This window comes from Mustela nivalis (assembly GCF_964662115.1).
Source record: "Mustela nivalis genome assembly, chromosome: 3".
Lineage (NCBI taxonomy): Eukaryota > Metazoa > Chordata > Mammalia > Carnivora > Mustelidae > Mustela > Mustela nivalis.
The window spans coordinates 140,187,084-140,206,926 of record NC_139022.1 but is presented as its reverse complement, the minus strand read 5'-3'; the positions used below and the strand labels follow the sequence as shown (position 1 = coordinate 140,206,926).

Sequence of the window (19,843 nt, the reverse complement as noted above, 5' to 3'; positions counted from 1 at the left end):
GGTGTGTCCTGCCTGAGGACTCCCACCTCCCTCTCTCAGGGAAGAGCCCAGGTTAACAGAAATCCTGGTAGGACAGAGGAGGGAAAGGAGGGGAGAAAGGGAAAAGGAAAGAGGGAGAGAGCAAGACAGAAGGAGGGAGGGAGGAGATGGGACACAGTGATAGGATGTGAGCCATCCCGTCAGCCTGGGGAGAGGAGGACCTGACTGATAGCGCTGATTTCGGGTTGGGGGGGGTGCTCTTGGAGCAGTCATGCCTGCAGGTGAATGGACAGGGCAAAGGTCATCCAGGAGATCCCTATAGAACATGGAGCAATGGAACAAGCACTCTGGACACCAAAGAGGGATCTCTGGGGAACGTCTGCCCTCTGAGTGCTGAGGCTGCTTGGAATGACTTTGAGAGTTCCCTAACTTGTGTCACTTGGCCGTCATTCTGGCGTCCTCTTAGGCAACCTGCCCAATCCGATCTGAAGCCAGAGCATTTCCCTCCTGGTCCTGGTGTGGCCAGCATGGTGGGGACGCTGAGCAGGTTCGGCCCCTCTCTGCACCTCAGGGCTGTAAAGGTGTGCTTGTGTGGGAGAGGTAGCTGGGGGCCAGCTTGGAAAGAGAGGGTCATAAGTAGGTCTGTGTCAGGCCCTCCACCTCTTCAATTATAGAAGCTTTATGGGCCCCAGGTGGGGACCATGACACCCATGCCTTCAGGTGCCTGGCTGTGAGGGAGAGCAGTTGGCCAGGGGTGAGGCAGAAAGGAAGAAGTAGGAACCATGGTGTTCTGGAAGGCTCAGGAACAAACACCAGGCTGCCCAAGGAAAGCGTGTCTGGGAGACCCATGCAGTGCAAGCATCCGTTGGTCTGGCGGCTGTCCCCGAATGCCCACCAGGTGACCGGATGTTTGCATTCTGTGCATGGTTTACGATGGAATCTGTACAACCTGGAGGCCATTTCAGCATTTCAAGGAAACGTTTGAAGCTTCCAAAAAAACCAAAAAGGAAAACGAAAAAGAAACCTCTAGATGAGATGTTTTCTGTGTGTCTTCCGCTAAAAACCCATAAGTCAAGGGGAGCCGGGGTGACAGCTGATGCTTCTTGCATTTCTCAATGGTGTCTCAGAGCCTGATGGCCTGCCAGCCTTGGGAAGCAAATATTGTATAAGTGTTCAAACCTCCGGCTCACAGGCCAAGGGACGGAGTCACTCAGAGCACAGACCATCACTGGCTTCCTGGAGTCCCTCTACTTCCAACATGGCATCCAGGACCTCAGAGGAAACCTAAATTGTGTTCCCAAAAAGCTGTAGAGATGCTGGAAAAGGTGTGTCAAGGCCCCAGTGCAAGGCAGCCCCATGCTGCTGCTGGCGATGCTTGGGCAGGTCCCCCTCTTTCCCTCAGGATACACAGGGCAGAAGGAGGCCCAGCTGGAAATACCCCCTGGGAGGGAAAATCAAATCTCTTCTAGATCTACGGTGCCTGCCTCAACCCTAGCTCCAACCTTGACATGTGGTGGGACTTCAGGCAAATTAAGGAACCTCCCTGGGCCTCAGATTGCCCATAGATAGAAGAGGGATCCCATGGTATCTGTCTCCTGGGGCTGAGAGAATTCAGTGAGTTGGGAGGTATGAAGCCCAAGGGGCAGGGCACAAAAGTAATTGCCCAATTTGTGTTCGTGTTGGGCTCCTCTTATAGCCCCTCAGTGTCCCTGACTGGGGACTTGGTAAAGGTAGTGAGGAAGAGAGTCAGCAGTGTGGCAAGAGACTTGGTGTTTGCTGACAGGAGGCAACCCCAGTGGGAAAAATGCCAGATTCACTAGGGAGTTTCCCCTTCTCCGTCAGGGCTCAACAGACCCTCAGTCATTCATACCGAGGTCTCTAGATTAGATTTTCAAAACTCATGGCCCCAGTGTAGCGAGATGATATTCTTGAAATATTAACTGGTATTTCCTTCAGCCGCCCGTCTTCATCCTTCCCCCTCTATTCAGGGAGGGAGGCCTCAGGGCCAGGATGGGCAGCAGAAGGCAGAGACAAAAAGAGGTCGCTTCCTGGCTTTTGAGTTTCAAGTCTGTGCCCTCCAAACAGGAAGGATCCATTACAAAGCTAAATATTCTAGAGAAAGTATAAATTAGATAGGGCAGAAAGGGCTCCTTTACCCCCAGCTAACAAAACATGATTCCCTGGCCCAGAGGTGGGGAAGAGAATCTCAGGGAACGAAATGAGAACACAGATCTATTTGAGTCCTTAGAAAAGAGGCCCGTGCTGCCCCCGCTGGGCTGAGCCCTGGACCAGACCCCCCGGTGAAGAGGGGAATGGAGGTGCAGACTGCCTGCCACTTAGTTTCTGCTTATCTTGAAAGAGGAACCACGCTGACTTATAGAATTGAGGGCTTTTCTCATTTTGTTTTGTTTTTAATCGTACAGTGTTTTATTGACTTCAATCAGAAGTCTCTTCTTTTTTTTCTTATCTTTTTTTTTTTTTCTTTTTTTACAATCACAAGATGAACATAGAAATAAGGGGAAACCTAATTCTTTGACTCTGGATATGGGCCAGCTTTCTGAATTCACCAAATCAATAACAAGTATGCTGTTCCCATTTCAGTGAGGCACCACACTCTCACAGGAAGAATAACTTCCAGCCGCAGCTGCGGGTCAGGCCTCGCCCCTCCCTGCCCCTCCAGGGCCCTGGCTGTGCTAAGGGGCCCGGCTGGGTCTAGCAAGTCTGTCTGCTCGAGCCCTGCTGCCAGCCGCACTCCCTGACCGCGGAGCACGCTGCCGAGTCTGGCAGAGAGAGAGGCTGGGAAAGGGTTTCTGTGGCGGCGAAGGTTTGACAAGAGCGTCTTGGGGTCACAGGCTGTGTTACTGACGTTCCTGACCTGCTGACACCGGAAAGTGTGGCCAAGCCAGGCCACCTGGGCAGGAACCCGGGGATCCCCAGAGGGCTCCACCTCTGCCCGGCGCCAGCTGCCAGCACCTGCTGAGCTGCCCCTCCGGGGAGCCCCACACACACACCTGCCAGGCCGTCCGTCCTGAGCCACAGAAGTGGTTCCAGGTGGCCATCCCCTCGTCCTGGGGGCAGCCATCACGGCTCCTTCATCCACAGACGCTCAGTCACTGCGCCCAGTTTCCTGGTCTGTACCCCACAAACATCATTCCTCAACCTGTGTGGAATTTATGTACCTATCTTAAGTCAGCCAGGTAATGGATGGATTATTACTGGGGAGGGATAGTAGATCCCTCGTAGCCTCCCCCAAGCCCATTCCCTCCCCAGAGGGAACCCCTCTTGGCCCTTCTGCGTGGCCGGCAGATGGGCTTCGTGGTGAGAGCTGCCTAAGTTCAGGTCCTTCTGCCATTTACTAATGATATGGCTGTGGGTAAGTGACCTCAGCTCTTTGGGTCTCCGTTTCCCCATCTGTAAAATAATATCACCCCCCTCCCCGAATTATGAGAACTCAATGAGACAGCATATGTACACTGCTGAGCCCAGTTCCTGACAGAGTACTCACTCCGCAAATACGCTCTCTTAACCTTCCGGACCTTTCCGTGGGCATTCGACCCTGCTGTTTCTTCGTGCATGGCTTCATTCCGAGCTCCCTCCTCATCCTTCTGCATCTTGGACCTCGGACGCCCCACCCCCACTCCCAGCCCACCTAGGCTAATGCTAAGCCTCAGCATGACTCCAGATTGATGGAACCATATTCTACTGTGAACTCCCTCCCCTACCCACGCTGCAGGTTGCGCTCTCTTTTATCCTGTTATCCTAGAACACACACCCTCAGACACTGACACGCGGCACGCCTAAGTTCTCTCCATCTCCCTCCGGGCCTCAGCCTTCTCATTTGCTAAATGAAACCATGGGACTCATCTTACTCGCTATTGTATTTACCCATCAAGTAGTTACGGAGCCTTTACAGACCTGGCACGGACAGTGCAGACAGGACACCATGGTCCCTGCCCTCACGAGGCTCACAATCTCTGTATTAGGTGACCTCCCAGCCCAGGGAGCTCTGATGGGTTCCAGGGATTCGCACGATGAACATAGATGTCATGACACAATGAGATGATACATGCGGGGCCCTTAGGGGTTACCAAAAGCAGCTCTCACGGTCTCCCTAGCAGAGTTTTCAGAAAACAAATCACCCATCTCTTCTAAGTATGCACACACAACTGACACGCCAACACATCCCCCTGGAAACAGCAGATGTGCCCAAAATACACCGCCCCAGGAAAACATAGATCATAGCCTCTGTTTCCCACAACAGGAAACACCCAATTCACACATTCCTCAGCAGGATACATCAAAAGCGTGTCAGCCACCCACCTCTGCAGCCCACAGAAACCCATCAACAGAAAGCTCAGGGATGGGGGCAGAAAGAAGAGGTTGCTTTAAGGGGGGGAACCGGCTGCAGCTGGGGCTTCTCTTCCTGAGCGGCAGCAGGGAGGGACAACCAGAAAACCTTTGCCCAAGTTGGGCTGGCCCCAAAACGGATTTGACAATATTTGAGCCAAACCCGGGGCAAGTGGCAAGGGGCAATTCAGAAAGAATTCCTGCACTGAGTTGAGGTGGGGGTGCATGACTTCAGAGAGCCTTTAATATTAATTTTTGCTTACATTCGTTAAGCCCAAGCAGTGTCCCAAGCACTTTTATGTAACTGATGCGATTTAATACTCACAGCTGACCTGAGTTGTTCCCACTCTAGAGATGAGCAAACTGAGACAGGCGTCATCATGCACTTAACTTGTTCAAGGTCACACAGCCGGCAGGCAGCAGAGCTAGAATACCAACTCAGCCCCCTGACTCCAGCATCCGCACCCCGAACCCCTGCACCCGGTGCTTATCAACGCAGGGATCCCCTGTCACTGCCGCCTTTTCCCAGGAGACGGGATCAGGGCTGCAGGCCCTGGTTCAACTCCAAAACCAAACTCAAGGTCATGTTGTAAAGGACGAGACTATTATCCACAGACCCCACCCTAACCTGTCAGGCAGACTGCTTTCTACCAGTGAAATGCCTGGATCCACAGTCGGGTCTCCTCCTCCGTGCTTAGGAAATACCTGTGAACACACTCTGGGTACTTTGGGCCCTAATGAAGCCGTGAGTTGCCGACGTGTGACAGCTGCGGCGCCCGGCTGCTTCCCGGGGCCCGGGGCGGTTGTGAGCTCATTTTGGAGTTGGTTGATTCTCTCTACTTGATGTTGCACTGTTCAGGCAGAAGCCGCACTGTTTCTATTACACTTCCAGCCATTTTTCACAGTGGTTTTGTTGTCTCCAAGACAGCTTTGTCACTCTTTTAATTACGCCCCAGGACACCATAGGTGCTTCTACCTCCTAAAGACGAGTTTAAAGATGATGCGATTAGAATGGAGGCACGTCTCTTTCTACAAGGTCAGGCCACTCTCAGAGGGGGAAGGACCAACCGTGCAGGCACCACATCGGTGAGGGGAGCATAACTTAGGTCACGTTGTCTGTGAGAGGGGAAGCATGGCGTGACCGGCTCTTAAAAGAGAGTAATCTAATGGCAGCGCTGGGGAGTTGAAGAGTGAGACCGGTTAATGGAGAGAAGGGAGTGTGTGGAGGGCGGAAGAGGCACAGAGAAGGACACACAGAGCCAGAACCAGCTTTTAATTGGAGGGGATTTCGTAAATCATTTTGTCCCATCTCCTCAGTGACTACAGAGGGAGGGTGCGTCCAAGATGGTCAAAGCAGGTAACAGCGGAGAGAGAACCGGAACTCAGGCCGCCTGGGGCTCGTGGATGAGAAACTCCTGAGACAGGAACAACAGCCCCCCGGAGAGGAGGAGGAAAGCGGGTGCGGGAATTGGGTGTCGAGCTTACTTCTAGCTCCTCTGACTCACGCGCTCTCTTTAACTTACCGGGAGGCCAGCTGCCCCTCCCCTTCTAATTTGTGGCTGTGCTCCCACACTTTTAAATTATCTCTGTCACACTTGGGAAGAGCTTTACTTGCAAATTTAGTTGTGGAATTAAGTTGTATTTTCTCTTAGAACTAAAGGTCTGCTGGGTGTCTATTTCAGACCCTTCACTTTCCTTTTTTTTAACCTGCACAAATAACATTTTTATTTTTATTTTTTTAATTTTATTTTTTCAGTGTTCCAAGATTCATTGTTTCTGCACCACACCCAGTGCTCCATGCAATATGAGTCCTCCATAATACCCACCACCAGGCTCACCTAACACCCCCCTCCTCCCCTCGAAAACCCTCAGTTTGTTTCTCAGAGTCCACAGACTCTCATGGTTCATCTCCCCCTCTGATTTCCCCCAATTCACTTTTCCTGTCCTTCTCCCAATGTCCTCCGTGTTATTCCTTACGCTCCACAAGTAAGCGAAACCCTATGATAATTGACTCTCTCTGCTTGACTTATTTCACTCAGCATAATCTCTTCCAGTCCCGTCCATGTTGATACAAAAGTTGGGTATTCATGCTTTCTGATGGAGGCATAATATTCCATTGTATATATGGACCACATCTTCTTCATCCATTTGTCCGTTGAAGGGCATCTTGGTTCTTTCCAGTTTGGTGACTGTGGCCATTGCTGCTATGAATATTGGGGTTCAGATGACCCTTCTTTTCACTGCATCTGTATCTTTGGGGTAAATACCCATTAGTGCAATTGCAACCAACCCTTCATTTTTCATCTCAAAGGTGCTGACTGGGCTGATTTTCTGTCTTAAGAAAGTATACTGACAGACATTGCCAACTGACCTCTTTGCTTCTAGTCTTGGAAAAATTAAGATTGTTCAGTCTCGCAGTACCTGAAAAATTGTGACTTTTTAAAAAATTAATATTTATCGCATTGCTCGGAATCTTTTGTTTCTAGGTCAAATTCAGGATGGGTGAATGTGTGTGTAATTGGTTCAGATTGCAAGCTGCTTTTGAGTACAACTTTAAAACTCTTCAAGGATGAAAAGGAATAATTTAAGTCTGAGGTGGTATACCCGAATTAATTTGCACATGTTATTTTTATTTAAGTAGGATTCCAGCAGAGTTCATTTCTTCTTTGCCCAGTCTCAGTGCCGGGTTTTCTCTTTATGGATTTATAAAGTTGAAATGTCCAGTAATGGTACCACTAGCCACATGTGGCTACTTAAATGTAAATTTATATTAATTAAAATGAGATAAAATTAAAAATTCAGTCCCTCAGTCACACTAGCCATTTTTCAAATGTTCAGCAGCCACATAGGGCTAGTAATTATTATTTTGGACAGTGTAAATATTGAACATTTCTGTACTCAGATATCTGTTGGACAGCACTCCTTACAGACTGGACATTGCCAATGTCCCTCCTATGTGCCCTTTCCTGGCCATGTTTTAGAAACATATCCCATGATCCAGGTCTCTAAACTTTATAACTTCATGGATTATTTCACAAGTCATCCGAGCTAATGTCCTTTGAGGTTCATGTCTTCTCTAAAATGTTGCTGTCAAGGACAGGTAGTTCAAAATACAAGTACAAGTCAATCTGGAATTAGACATTAGTACATAAGACAAATGTTATAAATCATGTGACTAGCTTCTAGTTCTTTCTGAGATCAAAATTCGTGGAAATAACCAGCAGAAAATCAGCAATAAAAATCCAGTGCTTTGGGGGAGTGTGGGTAGAGATTGGTGGGAAGAAATGGCACCTTCCACACACACAGAGTATGGTTTGATTATGTCATTGACTTAATTACCCAAAGATACAAGATCCTGTTGGGGATGAGGTAGCTTTCAGGGCAAGAGCTGATATGGCACAGCTCAGCCTAACTTCCCCTGACCCCTAGAGCTCCTGTTGGCACTATCTAGAAAAGGAAAATCTTCACACGTCTGTAAACTCGAATCTTGCTACACTGCTGCCCTTTTATAATCACAGTTTACATCAGCAATCTGGAAGAACTCACACAAATGAGGCCTGCATTTCTATTTGTGGGACGATTTACAAACATCAGACGCTTGTGGGTTTCCAGCCATAGTCAGCAGCACCAAAAGAGCACCCTCATCCTGAGGAAAGCATCAGAGTTAGGGGTGGGGGGGTCATCACTAACTCTGCGCCCAGAAAACCCATTTTCCTAATCTGTCCCCTCCCCCAGATTTTACATCTTTTTATCTGAGTGGGTCAAAGACTGAGTCTTGGGGCATCTGGGTGGCTCAGTGGATTAAGCCTCTGCCTTCAGCTCAGGCCATGATCCCAGGATCCTGAGATCAAACCCCGAGTCGGGCTCTCTGCTCAGGGGGGAACCTGCTTCTCCCCCTGCCTCTCTGCCTACTTGTGATTTCTGTCTGTCAAATAAATAAATAAAATCTTCTGAAAAAAAAAAAAAAAAAGACTGAGTCTTGACTGAAAACCATGATCCCAAGTCAATTTCCCCCAGAAAATCAAATCAGGGGAAAATCTAATTGATCGTGGAAGTTGGTTCTCAAGCAATAAGGCAGGTTAAATTAGAAAAGGTAAATGAGAATTCGGGCAGTGATTCTGTGGGGGGGCTTTTGGGTACTTTTCAGACTTCTCATTGCTGTCGGTGATGATTATCCTGTTAGTTCTTACTTGATTTTCAGACTCACAGTTTTGTTTCCCTCAACAACTGTTGAGGCACACTGTTCAGATACCTTTCTCGCGAACTGGTGGAAGAGAGGAGAGTGAAATATTTTCCAGGGGTGGTGTGCACAAAGCAAAGAAAGAAGAAGGGGAGATGGGATGAATGGTTATGGACCTTCTGGGGGTGGGGAAGGATTGCTCCCAACTGTGGGGCAGGTATGACGGTCATGGTACCAGTGAACATTTGTGGAACACTTCATGCACTTTTTTAAATGCTTCGTGTGTATTAACCCATTTAGTGAGTTAATTAATGATTTAGTTAACTAGCTAACTCACTACATTTTGTCTTAAATTTAAGACAGCAGAAAAGTTGAATAAGGGGCAGGGACTCCTTGAGACAAAGATTCTGAGAAGGATATTATTCTCCCGCCTCAGACAGCAAAGTTGTCAGATGCAACACTTTCAGGGCTCAGTAACCAGCTTCTTGCCCTATAGCACAAGGGGGATTTGGGAGACCTGTAAGTGGAAAGTCCATGGTGCCTGGGTGGCCCAGTCAGTTAAGTGTCTGCCTTCGGCTCAAGTCATGATCTCAGGGTCTTGGGATCAAGTTCCATATCCTGCTTCTCCCTCTGCCCCTCATCCCACTCGTTCTCTCAATCTCTCTCTCTCTCCCAAATAAATAAAATCCTTTAAAAAAAAAAAAGAAAGAAAGATAAAAAAGGAAATCCTGCTTTCCTGTTACTTGTCTTTAAAAGGAGGAAGGCAGCTAAGATCAGTTTTGGAGGCCATCTTTGAGAATCTGAAGAGAGCTGTAGCATAATGCACATAATACCAAATTTTATATTTAATTAGAAATATTAGATCCCAGGCATATCCATCCAGATACGCTGTAGTAACAAGGTCATGACAACAAAAATTACTCCCTGATCACCATAGATGTTCGTCCTGGGTTAGTCTTGGATCTGCACTCTAGGGCTCAATCAGGGATCTGAGCTGATGCACCCGGCACACCATCTGGGATATCCCTGGTTGCTGGGTTATGGAAAAGGCAATATGGCAGATCACAAACTGGCTGGCTCCGGTTGAAAATGACACACATGATTCCCACTCACTTTTCATTGCCAAGCAAGACACCATGTGCCATCCTTCCTTGTGCCTAGAATAAATGATTCAAATTTCAGTGAACACCCATTAACCATGACCACACAAGGTCAAGAAGCCCTGAAGCAAGTATTTTGTAAATTCCTTTGCAGTTCAAGGTTCATGTGAGTCCAGATTAATTTATAATAAGCTTGTTCAAAATTTAGGTAGTAAGCCTGCATGTCTAAATGGTAAACATCAATCCCCCTCCAATCAGGTGGTCATCTTTATAGTCAGGACAAGAGTGAGCTTTCTCCTAATAGAGTATGAGCAAAAGATTTGGGACTGTTGCTGCAACTTGGAGAATTGAGGAATTGAGAAGATCTCTCCCGATCTCCCCAGGGACTTCTTACAAGAGAGAAGATCTGGTTCCTCATTGGCAAAGTTATCTTAGTAGCTTATACATAATGAGGTTGGACCTGAGAGCTGGCAGTATCCCTCCCAACCCTGAATTTTTTTATTCTAAGCAGGTGCCTACTAATATTAAATACCAGAGGCCAGATTTTAGAGCAAAGTATATCTCAGGGACAGGAGTTCTGGAAACATGGCCATGGAGAGTCTGGGCAAGATCATAGATCTATAAGGTAGTAGCTCTATTCAGTATCGTCAAGTGCCCAACCTCCATGACCGTAGGCCCTTCATAATCTCTACCAGATTTTTTTCTTAATTATATACTTTTGACATTTTCTCAGTGTTATGGAAAGTGCCACTCAGATGAGTCCTCTCACCAACCTCCTTCCAAATAGAGTGCCACCCCTTTATGCCTCCTTTGTACAAAACCCATACTACCATTGACCACCCTCATTTTATAGATGTCAAAACTAGAGGCCCAGAGAGGGGAATGTCACTTGCTTTGCTCCAAGCCCGTTGGAGGTAGGGTCAGTCGCCCCTTTCTTTGAGACCCGTGTCAACTGCAAGAACCAAATTCTCTTGAGAAGTCTGGGACCTGAGAAGTCTGGCACCTTGAGAAGAAATTCTCTTGAGAAGTCCTGGTTTTGATCCAGAATCACCCAAGAACTGTTATTTCTGAATCATTTACCTTGAAATACTCTACTTCTTTTACTTTACTTTTAGTTCTTCTTTACTTTACTTTAGTACTTTACTTTGGTTCTTCTATAAATTTGACCTCTATTATGGCAAGGAAAGCTTATGCTCACTCATAAGTCTTTGCCTGCTTAAGGAGATTCATGGACTCACATCTCCATGATGACTTAGCTTGGCATATGTGACCTGCTGATGTATTGAAGGTACTTGGCTAATTACCTGCACGTGTTCTGCTTTTTCTCCCAGTTAGGATTATGATAATGTCTTGTAACAGAGTTTGTAAAGGAGACAAGCCTTCTGGAAAGTGATCTCTTTGTTTCTTCCTACAGTTCCTTATCAACAGAATCCTTACAATCCCCGAGGCAGCTCCAATGTCATCCAGTGCTACCGCTGTGGAGACACCTGCAAAGGAGAAGTGGTCCGTGTCCACAACAACCACTTTCACATCAGATGCTTCACCTGCCAAGGTAGGAAGCCCAGGCTCCCAGCTCCCTTGTCAGATGGCAGGACATGCACGGAGGAGACAGAAAAAACACAGGCAGTTAAGCTACTTCTATAGCCCTAGAGAAACTCTCCTTGAGCCTTTATGAGAATTCTCCCTTGGGCAGTATGGAGGGAAGTGGGAGGGAAAATTCTAGACGTGGGGGAGGGAGGGAAGCTGGAGACCTCAGAATGGCAGTGCTGACCCAGAAGGAAAAAGGCAATCCTGCAAGTTTTACCTAAACATCTGGAAAGACTCCTGGCTCGTGCCTCTAAACCAATTTGAGAGTGAATGAAAGAGTGGGGCTCTGAGATGAGCCCCTCTTCTATGACCAGTCCTCAAACAGGGGAGAAGGTACATTATGACTTCACTGAGGTCTGTAATTTGGGAGCAGATGGATGTCGGGTTACCTCTTAAAAACTACAAGTTCCTAAACAAGCGGGATAACTAGCAGCAAGAAGAAAGTAGGACTCTGCTGAAAGAGCCCGGGAGCCCTCTGGCCTGGGCAGGGCAACCGTCCCTCCGCCGTGGTCCCTGACAGATGCCTCTCCAGTGTCCACCTTGAACTCCTCATCCAGGCTTTCTCTTCCCCAGAGCAGCCATTTTGAGGTTGGATGGCCCCGTGGGTTTGGGAAATGTTTGAGCCCAAACCAGAAACTTGCACCTGCAGTTTCTAGATTTGTTCTCACGAAGTGTGATGAGTCCTTCATGTGTGCTGTTCCCTGGGGCTGGCGCTCACGTATTTGCAGCCAAGTCTCCCTGGCCCTGATGACCCTGTGGGTCCTCACCTTGAGCTTCATCTGAAATGATTCCAACTTGTATCATCTTGGAGTCTTCTTCCTTGATCCATTCTGGTCTGTCACTGTCATTCTTAAAGCATGGTGCCCAGAACAGACCACGGTTCTCAAAGTCTGGCAGACAGAGTAGGGACACTGTTTCGGTTAATACGATTGATGCTGAATTGACCTCCGGAGGAGTTGCTTCATGGCATTAACATATATTGGATTTAAGATCAATTGAAACCTCAGATCTTTTCATTTTAATAACTGTTTCCAACCTCCGTCTTATGTGTCTGAGATTGACTTCCCCTGCCACTGAGAAAAATTCTGGATTTCTTTCTCAGGATCTCAATAGACTCTGCATTGAGCAAATAAATGACATATTCATATGTCCTAATGTTTTTAGTGGAAGCATATATGGAATATATTTTAATTGATGTGATTTGAATTCCAGATTGAGGCTTGGCACACCCCTTTAGTGTAAGCTGACTTGCAAAAGTGTCCTGGCGAGTGACCATTTCTACATCCCCAGAAGCTGGGGCAGGACAAAGGGTAAAAACAGTAAAATTGTTCTAAGGAGGCCTGAGCTAGGACTGTATGATCATATTCTTAAGAAAGTCTATTAGTTACCCTTTGCTTAGACCAAAATTTAATAGTTTTAGGTAATTTTTTGTTTAGCTCATGATTCTCTGGGTTGGCAGGGCAGCTCTCCCTGGCTAAGTTGGCTCTCCTTGTCTCCACTCGCCTCATCATGATGCTATTGCTGGGTCAGCTGGCAGTGGTTTGCAGGCTGTCAGCCTGAGTGTCTGCATCTGGCTTCTCATCCTCCAGTAGCCTGGCTTGGACTCATTTGCATGGTGGTCTCAGAGTTCCAAGCATAACCAGGGAGCAAGCTTCGGAAAGCAAGACCTTTTTAAGCCTCAGCTTATGTCATACCTGCCAATGTCCCATTGGCCAAAATGAGTCAAGGGGCCGACCCAGGTTCAAGATCATGGAGAAATAAACTTTGCCCTTGGTGGGAGGATTTGCAGACTTCAAGGGTGTGAATACAGAGAAAGGAAGAATTTGGACATTTTGACAATCAACCACAAGGAGGTTGGAAAACATCTTTTCACGGAGATTTTAAGGGAAAAAAAATAGATTTACTTTTCTGACTGTTTTCAATGTCAACTTGCTTAGAAGTGAAAGAAATGAAAGATTTTTTTTTCCAGCAGTAACAGTTATAGTTACCTTAAATAGCTTCATTTGAAAAAGTTAAAATCTCTATGACTATTTCTTACAGTTCTTTTACCATGCACTACTGTGCTGACATGAAATGAAAGAACCTGCAGAGGTAAAAAAAACAAAAGTAAAAGCAGATATCCTCGTGTGCCTGCCAGCGCAAGATTTAATCCTGATGGTTTATGCTCAACCTTGGCAACCTTGAGCTTTTGCCTTGATGGCTGCATAGATGATGGAGACATAGGAAGTAGAGGCTAGAGCCTGGTCTAAGTAGGAATCTAATAGGAGACCTCTGAGTAAAGCTGAGATTTTCCCCTATGAAAATCTTACTTTCAATGTATGGATGGGTGAGAAATAAACTGGAGGAGGAGACAGCAAGGAACCTTTTCTGTACCAACTTTGGCACTGGGTAGAGCAGAATAAAACTTGTATCAAAATGTCTACCCATAATCCACCCTTAACATGGATTCACGTTCTATATTCATGTTATATATTTGGCATAAATATTTAAAAAGGTGAAACAGAATTTAAAAGAAAGTCATCTTATACTTGGCAAATGGCAGAAACAAGTGATATTCCTCTTTGGAGGAATTCAGCTTTACTCCAGGACTCAAAGAACTCCCACAGGTAATATTATTAGCCAGATGAGTAACTCACAGTCAAAAACACACAAATCATACTGGGGGTAGAACGCCACAAAAACAAAGAAGAGAAGAATCAGAACCTCAAAGACTTCATAAGTTCGCATTTTCTGACATTATATAATGACTACATACAATACATTTAAATAAATAAGAAGAGCCATTTTAAAAAAAGAACAAGAACAGAAACATTATAGCAAGTAGCACAGCAGATTTGAAAAATAAACAAAATTTTAGAAATAAAAATAAATAATATTTGAAATTTAAAAGTCAGTGTATGGATTATATAGCAGATTAGATGTTACTGAAGAAAGAATTAATGAACTGTAGGATTTAGCCAAGAAATAGATATATACATTTGGTTCAGAAATATAAGAAGGAGGTAAAAATAAAAGAGAAATTTATGCATGGAGAAAATAGTGGAAAGGTTTGACATATATTCAATCAGAGTTCTAGAGATATGTAATTGAATACATGAGTGGGAGGATATTTGGAGACATGACAGCTGTGAATGTTCTAGAACCACTCAAAGACACAAATCACTGGATCCAGAAACTTAATAAATCCCAGTAGAAAAATATAAAAGAACTCCACTTATATACATCATCAGAGTGAAACCACAGATCACCAAAGACAAAAGACAATTTTAAGAACAGCCAGAGAGAAGAAATAGATCATCTGCCTATGAATGGTAAGTAGATTGACCGCTGACATGTTAGTAGCAACAAGGAAGCCAGAGACGAGTGGGGTAATAGCTGTATATACTAAAAGAAATAACTGTAAATTTAGAATTATGTGTTCAGCAAAAATATTTCTCAAGAACCAAACAAACCTATAGCTAACATCATATTTAATGGTGAAAGACTGCCTGCCTGCCTGCCTTCCTGTAAAGTCAAAAGTAGCAAAAGGATGTTTGCTCTTAATACTCCCATTCAACTCTGTACCATAGGCTTCTATTGGGTCAGTTACACAAGAAAATGAAGTAAAAGACATCCAGATTGAAAAAGTAAGAGGAAAGTTATTTCTATATGCACATGACATGATCTCATAAATAGCAAATCCTAAGGAATGCACTAAAAAGCTATTAGAAATAACAACTAAGTTCATCAGGGTTTGGGGGTGAAATATCAATTGAATTTCTATACATTTACAATGAATGATCTGAAAATAAAATTAGAAATGATTTATTTGTAATAGCATCAAAAATAAAATACATAGGAATAAATTTAACAAAAGTATAAAATTTATACTCTGAAAAGAAATATTAAAGAAGATCTAAATAAATGAAATCTCGTGTTCATGGATCGGAAGTCTTAATATTGTCAAGATGGCAGTATTCTTCAGACTAACCCACAGATCTGATGCTCTCTTACTCAGCTCAGGTTTCCACAGTAAAATACTATAAGTTGAGTGGCTTAAACAGAAATTTATCTTGTCACAGTTCCAGAGGCCGGAAGTCCAAGATCAAGGTGCCAGCATGGTTGGGTTCTGGTGAGAGCTCCCTTCTTGGCTTGCAGATAGCCATCTTCTTTCTGTGCTCTCACATGTCAGAAAGAGAGAGAGAGAGAGAGATGGCAAGCTGGCTGGTGTCTCTTCTAAAAAGGGCACTAATCTCATAATAAGGGTCCCACCCTTATAACCTCATCTAAACCTAAGTATCTCTTCAAGGCTCCTACACAAATACCATGACACTGGGAGTTAGGGCTTCAAAATACAAATCTGGGGCAGAATAATATTCTGTTCATAGCGAATACAATGCCCATAAAAATCCCAGCTGACTTCCTTGAAGAAATTGACAAGCTGATTGTGAGATTAATATGGAATTGCAGAGGACATAGAATAGCCAAAACATTTCTGGGGAAAAAAAAAAAAAAAAGAACAAAGCTGGAGGACTCAAACTTCCCATTTTCAAAACTTACTACAAAGCTACAGTAGATAAGACAATATGGTATTAGCACATGAATAGACATATAGATCAATAGAATTGAGAGAGCAGAAATCAACCCTTAGGTTTATGGTCAGGTGATTGTCAGCAAAGCTACCAAGACAATTCTATGGGGAAAGAAGAGTCTTCAACAAATGGTGCTAGGAAAACTGAACATACATATGCAAAAAAACAACCAAAAAACATGAAGTTGGACTCCTTCCTCACACCATACATAATAATTAGCTCAAAATAAGTCAAAAAACCTACCTGTAAGAGCAGAAACTATAAAACTCTCAGGAGAAAATACAAGAGTAAGTCTTTGTGACCTTGAGTTAGTCAAAGACTTCTTGGCGTGGATACCAGAAGTACAAACAACAGAAGAAAAATAGATGAATTAGGTGTCATCAAAATTAAACACTTCTCTGTGCTTCAAATATACCATCAAGAATGTAAAAAGGCAACCCACTGAATGGGCAAGGAAATTTGCAAAACATACATCTGGTAAAGAACTTGTATCTAAACTATATAAAATATTCTTACAACTTACAAATAATCCGATTTCGAAATGGGCAAAGGATCCAAAGAGACTTTTCTCCAAAGAAGTTCTACACACATCCAGCAAACACATGGGAAAAATGCTCGATATCATTAGCCATCTGAGAATGCACATCAAACCACAAGGAGACACATGTCATACCCACAAGATCGGCCATCTTCAAAAAGACAGAATCCGGCAAGTGTTGTCAAGAATGTGGAGAAATTGGAACCCTCACCCGCTGCGGGTGGGAATGCAAAGTGCACAGCTGCTGTGGAAAACCGTCTTGCAGTTCCTCTAGGAGTTCAAGGTAAAGTAATCCTATGACTTAACAATTTCAAAGTCATAAGATGTATGCTTAAGAGAAATGAAAACATATGTCCACGCAAACACTTGTGCATGACTGTTCATGGCACTATTATTCATCAAGTCAAAAATTGGAAACAAATCAAATATCCATCAACCAATGAACAGATAAATAAAATACAGTGGAATATTTTGTAGCAATACATCTGCATAGATGAACCCTGAAAACACAAATGGCCCATAAACATATAAGAAGATTCTCAATTTCATTAATAAGCAGGGAAGTGAAATTTAAAATCACAATAAGATGGGGAGCCTGGGTGACTCAGTCAGTTGAGCGGCTGACTCTTGATTTCAGCTTGGGTCATGGTCTCAGAGTCGTGAGATTGAGCCCCAAGTAGGGCTCGCACTAGGCATGGAGGCTGCTTGGGTTTCTCTCTTTCCCTCTCCCTCTTTCCCTACCCTCGCCCCCTGGCACCCTGCTTGTGCACATGCACACAAGTGTGCTCCCACTTGGAAGGAAGGAAAGGAGGGAGAGAGAGAGAGAAAGAAAAGAAGAAAAGGAAAGGGAAGGGGAGGGGAGGGGAGGGAGAAAAGAAAGAGTGTGTTTTTAAAAATTAATTAATTAATTACATAAAATCACAATAAGATGACATTTTACAGCCACTATGTCAACGCATATATTATCAGCTTCCAATGGTGATATGGATCGGTGGAAACTGCTGGTGGGAAAGCAAATGGGAAAAACTCTTTGGAAAACTACGAGGCTTCACCTCACAGGTACAAGAATGCCCAAAGCAGCATTTCCATAAAAGAAAAAAAAATTGCAAACAGCTCAAATGTCCTTCGGCAGTGGAGTAGATCGCTTGTGATACAGACCATAGGATACAGCAGAAAAACCCAGTTACGGGCGTCGACCTGGACGCATCTCCAGCACATCATCCTGAAAGTACGAATCAAGCGCGGAAGAATAAATGCAGAGGGGGGTCCATGAACATAAAGTTCAAAAAAGGCAAAACTAAACAAGGCATTATTTGTGGATACATCAGAGGTGGTTAAAGTAGAAAGAAAAGCAAGAGAATAACAAACAACAGTTAGGGACAACATGGGGAAGGGAATGCTTTCGGGAGATGCAAACAGGCTTCCGAGGCACCGGGAATGTTCTGTTTCATCAAGTGGGAAGCGGGTAGCTGGGAGTGTATTTTATTCTTCTTCTTCTTTAAACCGTGTTTGTATATTTACTCCTTTTTCTGTATGTATAATGTAGTTCACATTTAAACATTTAAATGTTAAATAGATTGCCCTCAGGAACCCTTCTAAAGCTTGGGTTTTGAAAACTCCGTCTCGTTTGCAAAGTTGAAAACCAACAGAATCCTATGGGAAACCCGTGTACTCACGGGTCTCCGTGCGTTCTCAGTTTCTTCTTCATTTCACAAATGAGGCAGCTGAGCTTGAAAGAGGTAAGGTAACCTTTTCAAAGCCACACGGCACCTGAGTGGTAGAACAGAAACATGGACCCCGGTCCAGTGACCCGCAACACAGTCAGTCCATTTTCCCCTGAAATGCACTATGACTGTGGGCAAGGTCTCTTTCTGGGCATCTTTTAACAATGAGCACTCATTCTAGATTTTCTCAAAGTGATTCTAACTTCTCATATTCTGTCCCACTGTCAAACCCATTGATCTGCTTTTTATTTTTTTTTCTCGTTAATAGACTTCACTTTTTTGATTCACAGAATAACGTCTGCCCTGAGTGTGTTAACTTCCGCAGCAGTTGCATGCTGCGGACCCTCTCCAAGGCCTTTCCTGTTATTTGGATGTCAGGCTCTGCTCAGCCTCAGACACATCTGTCGTGCTGTCCAGCTTGCCTTCCATCCCCGTGCTCCCCACTGTATTTCCAGGAACCCCCTGAGATTCTTATCAACCTTTACATCCTTTCTACCAAAAACTTCCTCCTGCAGCTCCTTGGGGGAAATGAAGGAACCGATTGTTCCAAGTTTTCTTACCACCTCCTGGGTTTGTCCACTGGGAGAGGTGGCTCTGGGGGTGGAGCAGGAGGGGGAAACAAAGGGGAGAAAAGAAGGAAAAAAACAGGAGCTGTTTCCAATGAGGTCATAGGCCATGACCTCACTAATTCCACAGCCGTGAAGTCAATCGATCTGCCACCTGCACGCCCCAGAACGCCCTGTACTCTGGCCTGGCCTGCTCTTGAGGCATTGTTTGCTGTGATGAATTTTCATGAAGCCTGGTAGAAGATCAACCCTCACGCCATCAACCACCACCACCCCCTGTGCGAATAGGCCCTGCTTCTCTGCAGGGAAGGGTGGGCTCCAGGGCCTGCCAGCCCCACCTCGTACTGAGTTTAAAATGTTTAGGCCCCTGGTAGACCCCGAAAGGAGCAATGCTTCTCCTAGACTCATGGCATGCTGGTGTCAGAAGAAAAGCTCAGGTCACTTTTTAATCCACCTTCTTCATTATACATGCATGTGAACAGGGACCAAGTTCATTGTCAGCCAGAGAGTTAGCGGCAGTGACAAACCCAGAGCCCAGGTTGGTCCAGTTCACAGACTATCATGACTCCCACTGTGCTACACGGTCCCCCCAATGCTGTGACCTCTGGGGCTGCCCTCTGGCTCACTCATCCTGGCCCCATAAGCCTGCCTCTGGCCTGCAAGGTGAACACACACTTGTGCCATGTGTCTCTCTTTAAACTGACTGCTTTTGCATGACAAGTTTCCCTATGAGCAAGGAGACAGTATTTGCTGGGATAGCCTCACCCAATCCAAGCCAGGTCCCCACAATTACAGGCTTGGAATTCTTATCTTATTGGTTTCCACACCATTGATCATGCCTCAGAAAGCTGATCCATGCTCACCAAGACCTCAGGAAACCAATGTATACGATCAGAGTGCCCTTTTATTGATGGAGAGATGTCATTCTCTGTTATAGTAGTTTGCATTGCCCTGACCAGCTTCTTCTCTCCCAAAAATCTACCTAGTAAGTCAAACTGTAAGTCACATAGTGAATACAGACTCAGAACAAGGGGGCTGGTCAAAGGGTTGGAATGGGCTCCCCAATGGCCTTCCCTTGATGGCTGGTCAGCCTCTTCTGGGTTGCCACCCCTGCTTTAGCCAGATCAATACATTCAGCAGTACTGGTGGCCCTAAGAGCCATTTGATCTCTTGGAAGAAACTTTGCCTCTTTCTGTCTTTCCCATTAGGTGTGGATTTTGTAACTTAACCCTTGGAGGGAAATCTCACTTC

The 19,843-nt window shown here is 45.1% G+C and overlaps 1 protein-coding gene and 1 long non-coding RNA gene across 2 annotated transcripts in view; one reads left to right on the top strand and one right to left on the bottom strand.

Annotated features, from left to right (window-relative positions):
• The window catches only part of ABLIM3 (actin binding LIM protein family member 3), a 109,032-nt gene that overhangs the window by 26,457 nt on the left and 62,732 nt on the right, over positions 1-19,843 (top strand). The window contains 1 exon segment of the mRNA XM_082724332.1: positions 11,021-11,158. Within this exon segment, the coding sequence (XP_082580458.1) occupies positions 11,021-11,158 (138 nt within the window).
• LOC309861436 lies at positions 11,069-19,831 on the bottom strand. The gene is made up of 2 exons (XR_014309942.1): positions 17,979-19,831; positions 11,069-12,083 (listed from the first exon to the last, which is right to left on the bottom strand). It is a non-coding gene; the product is annotated as an uncharacterized lncRNA (long non-coding RNA).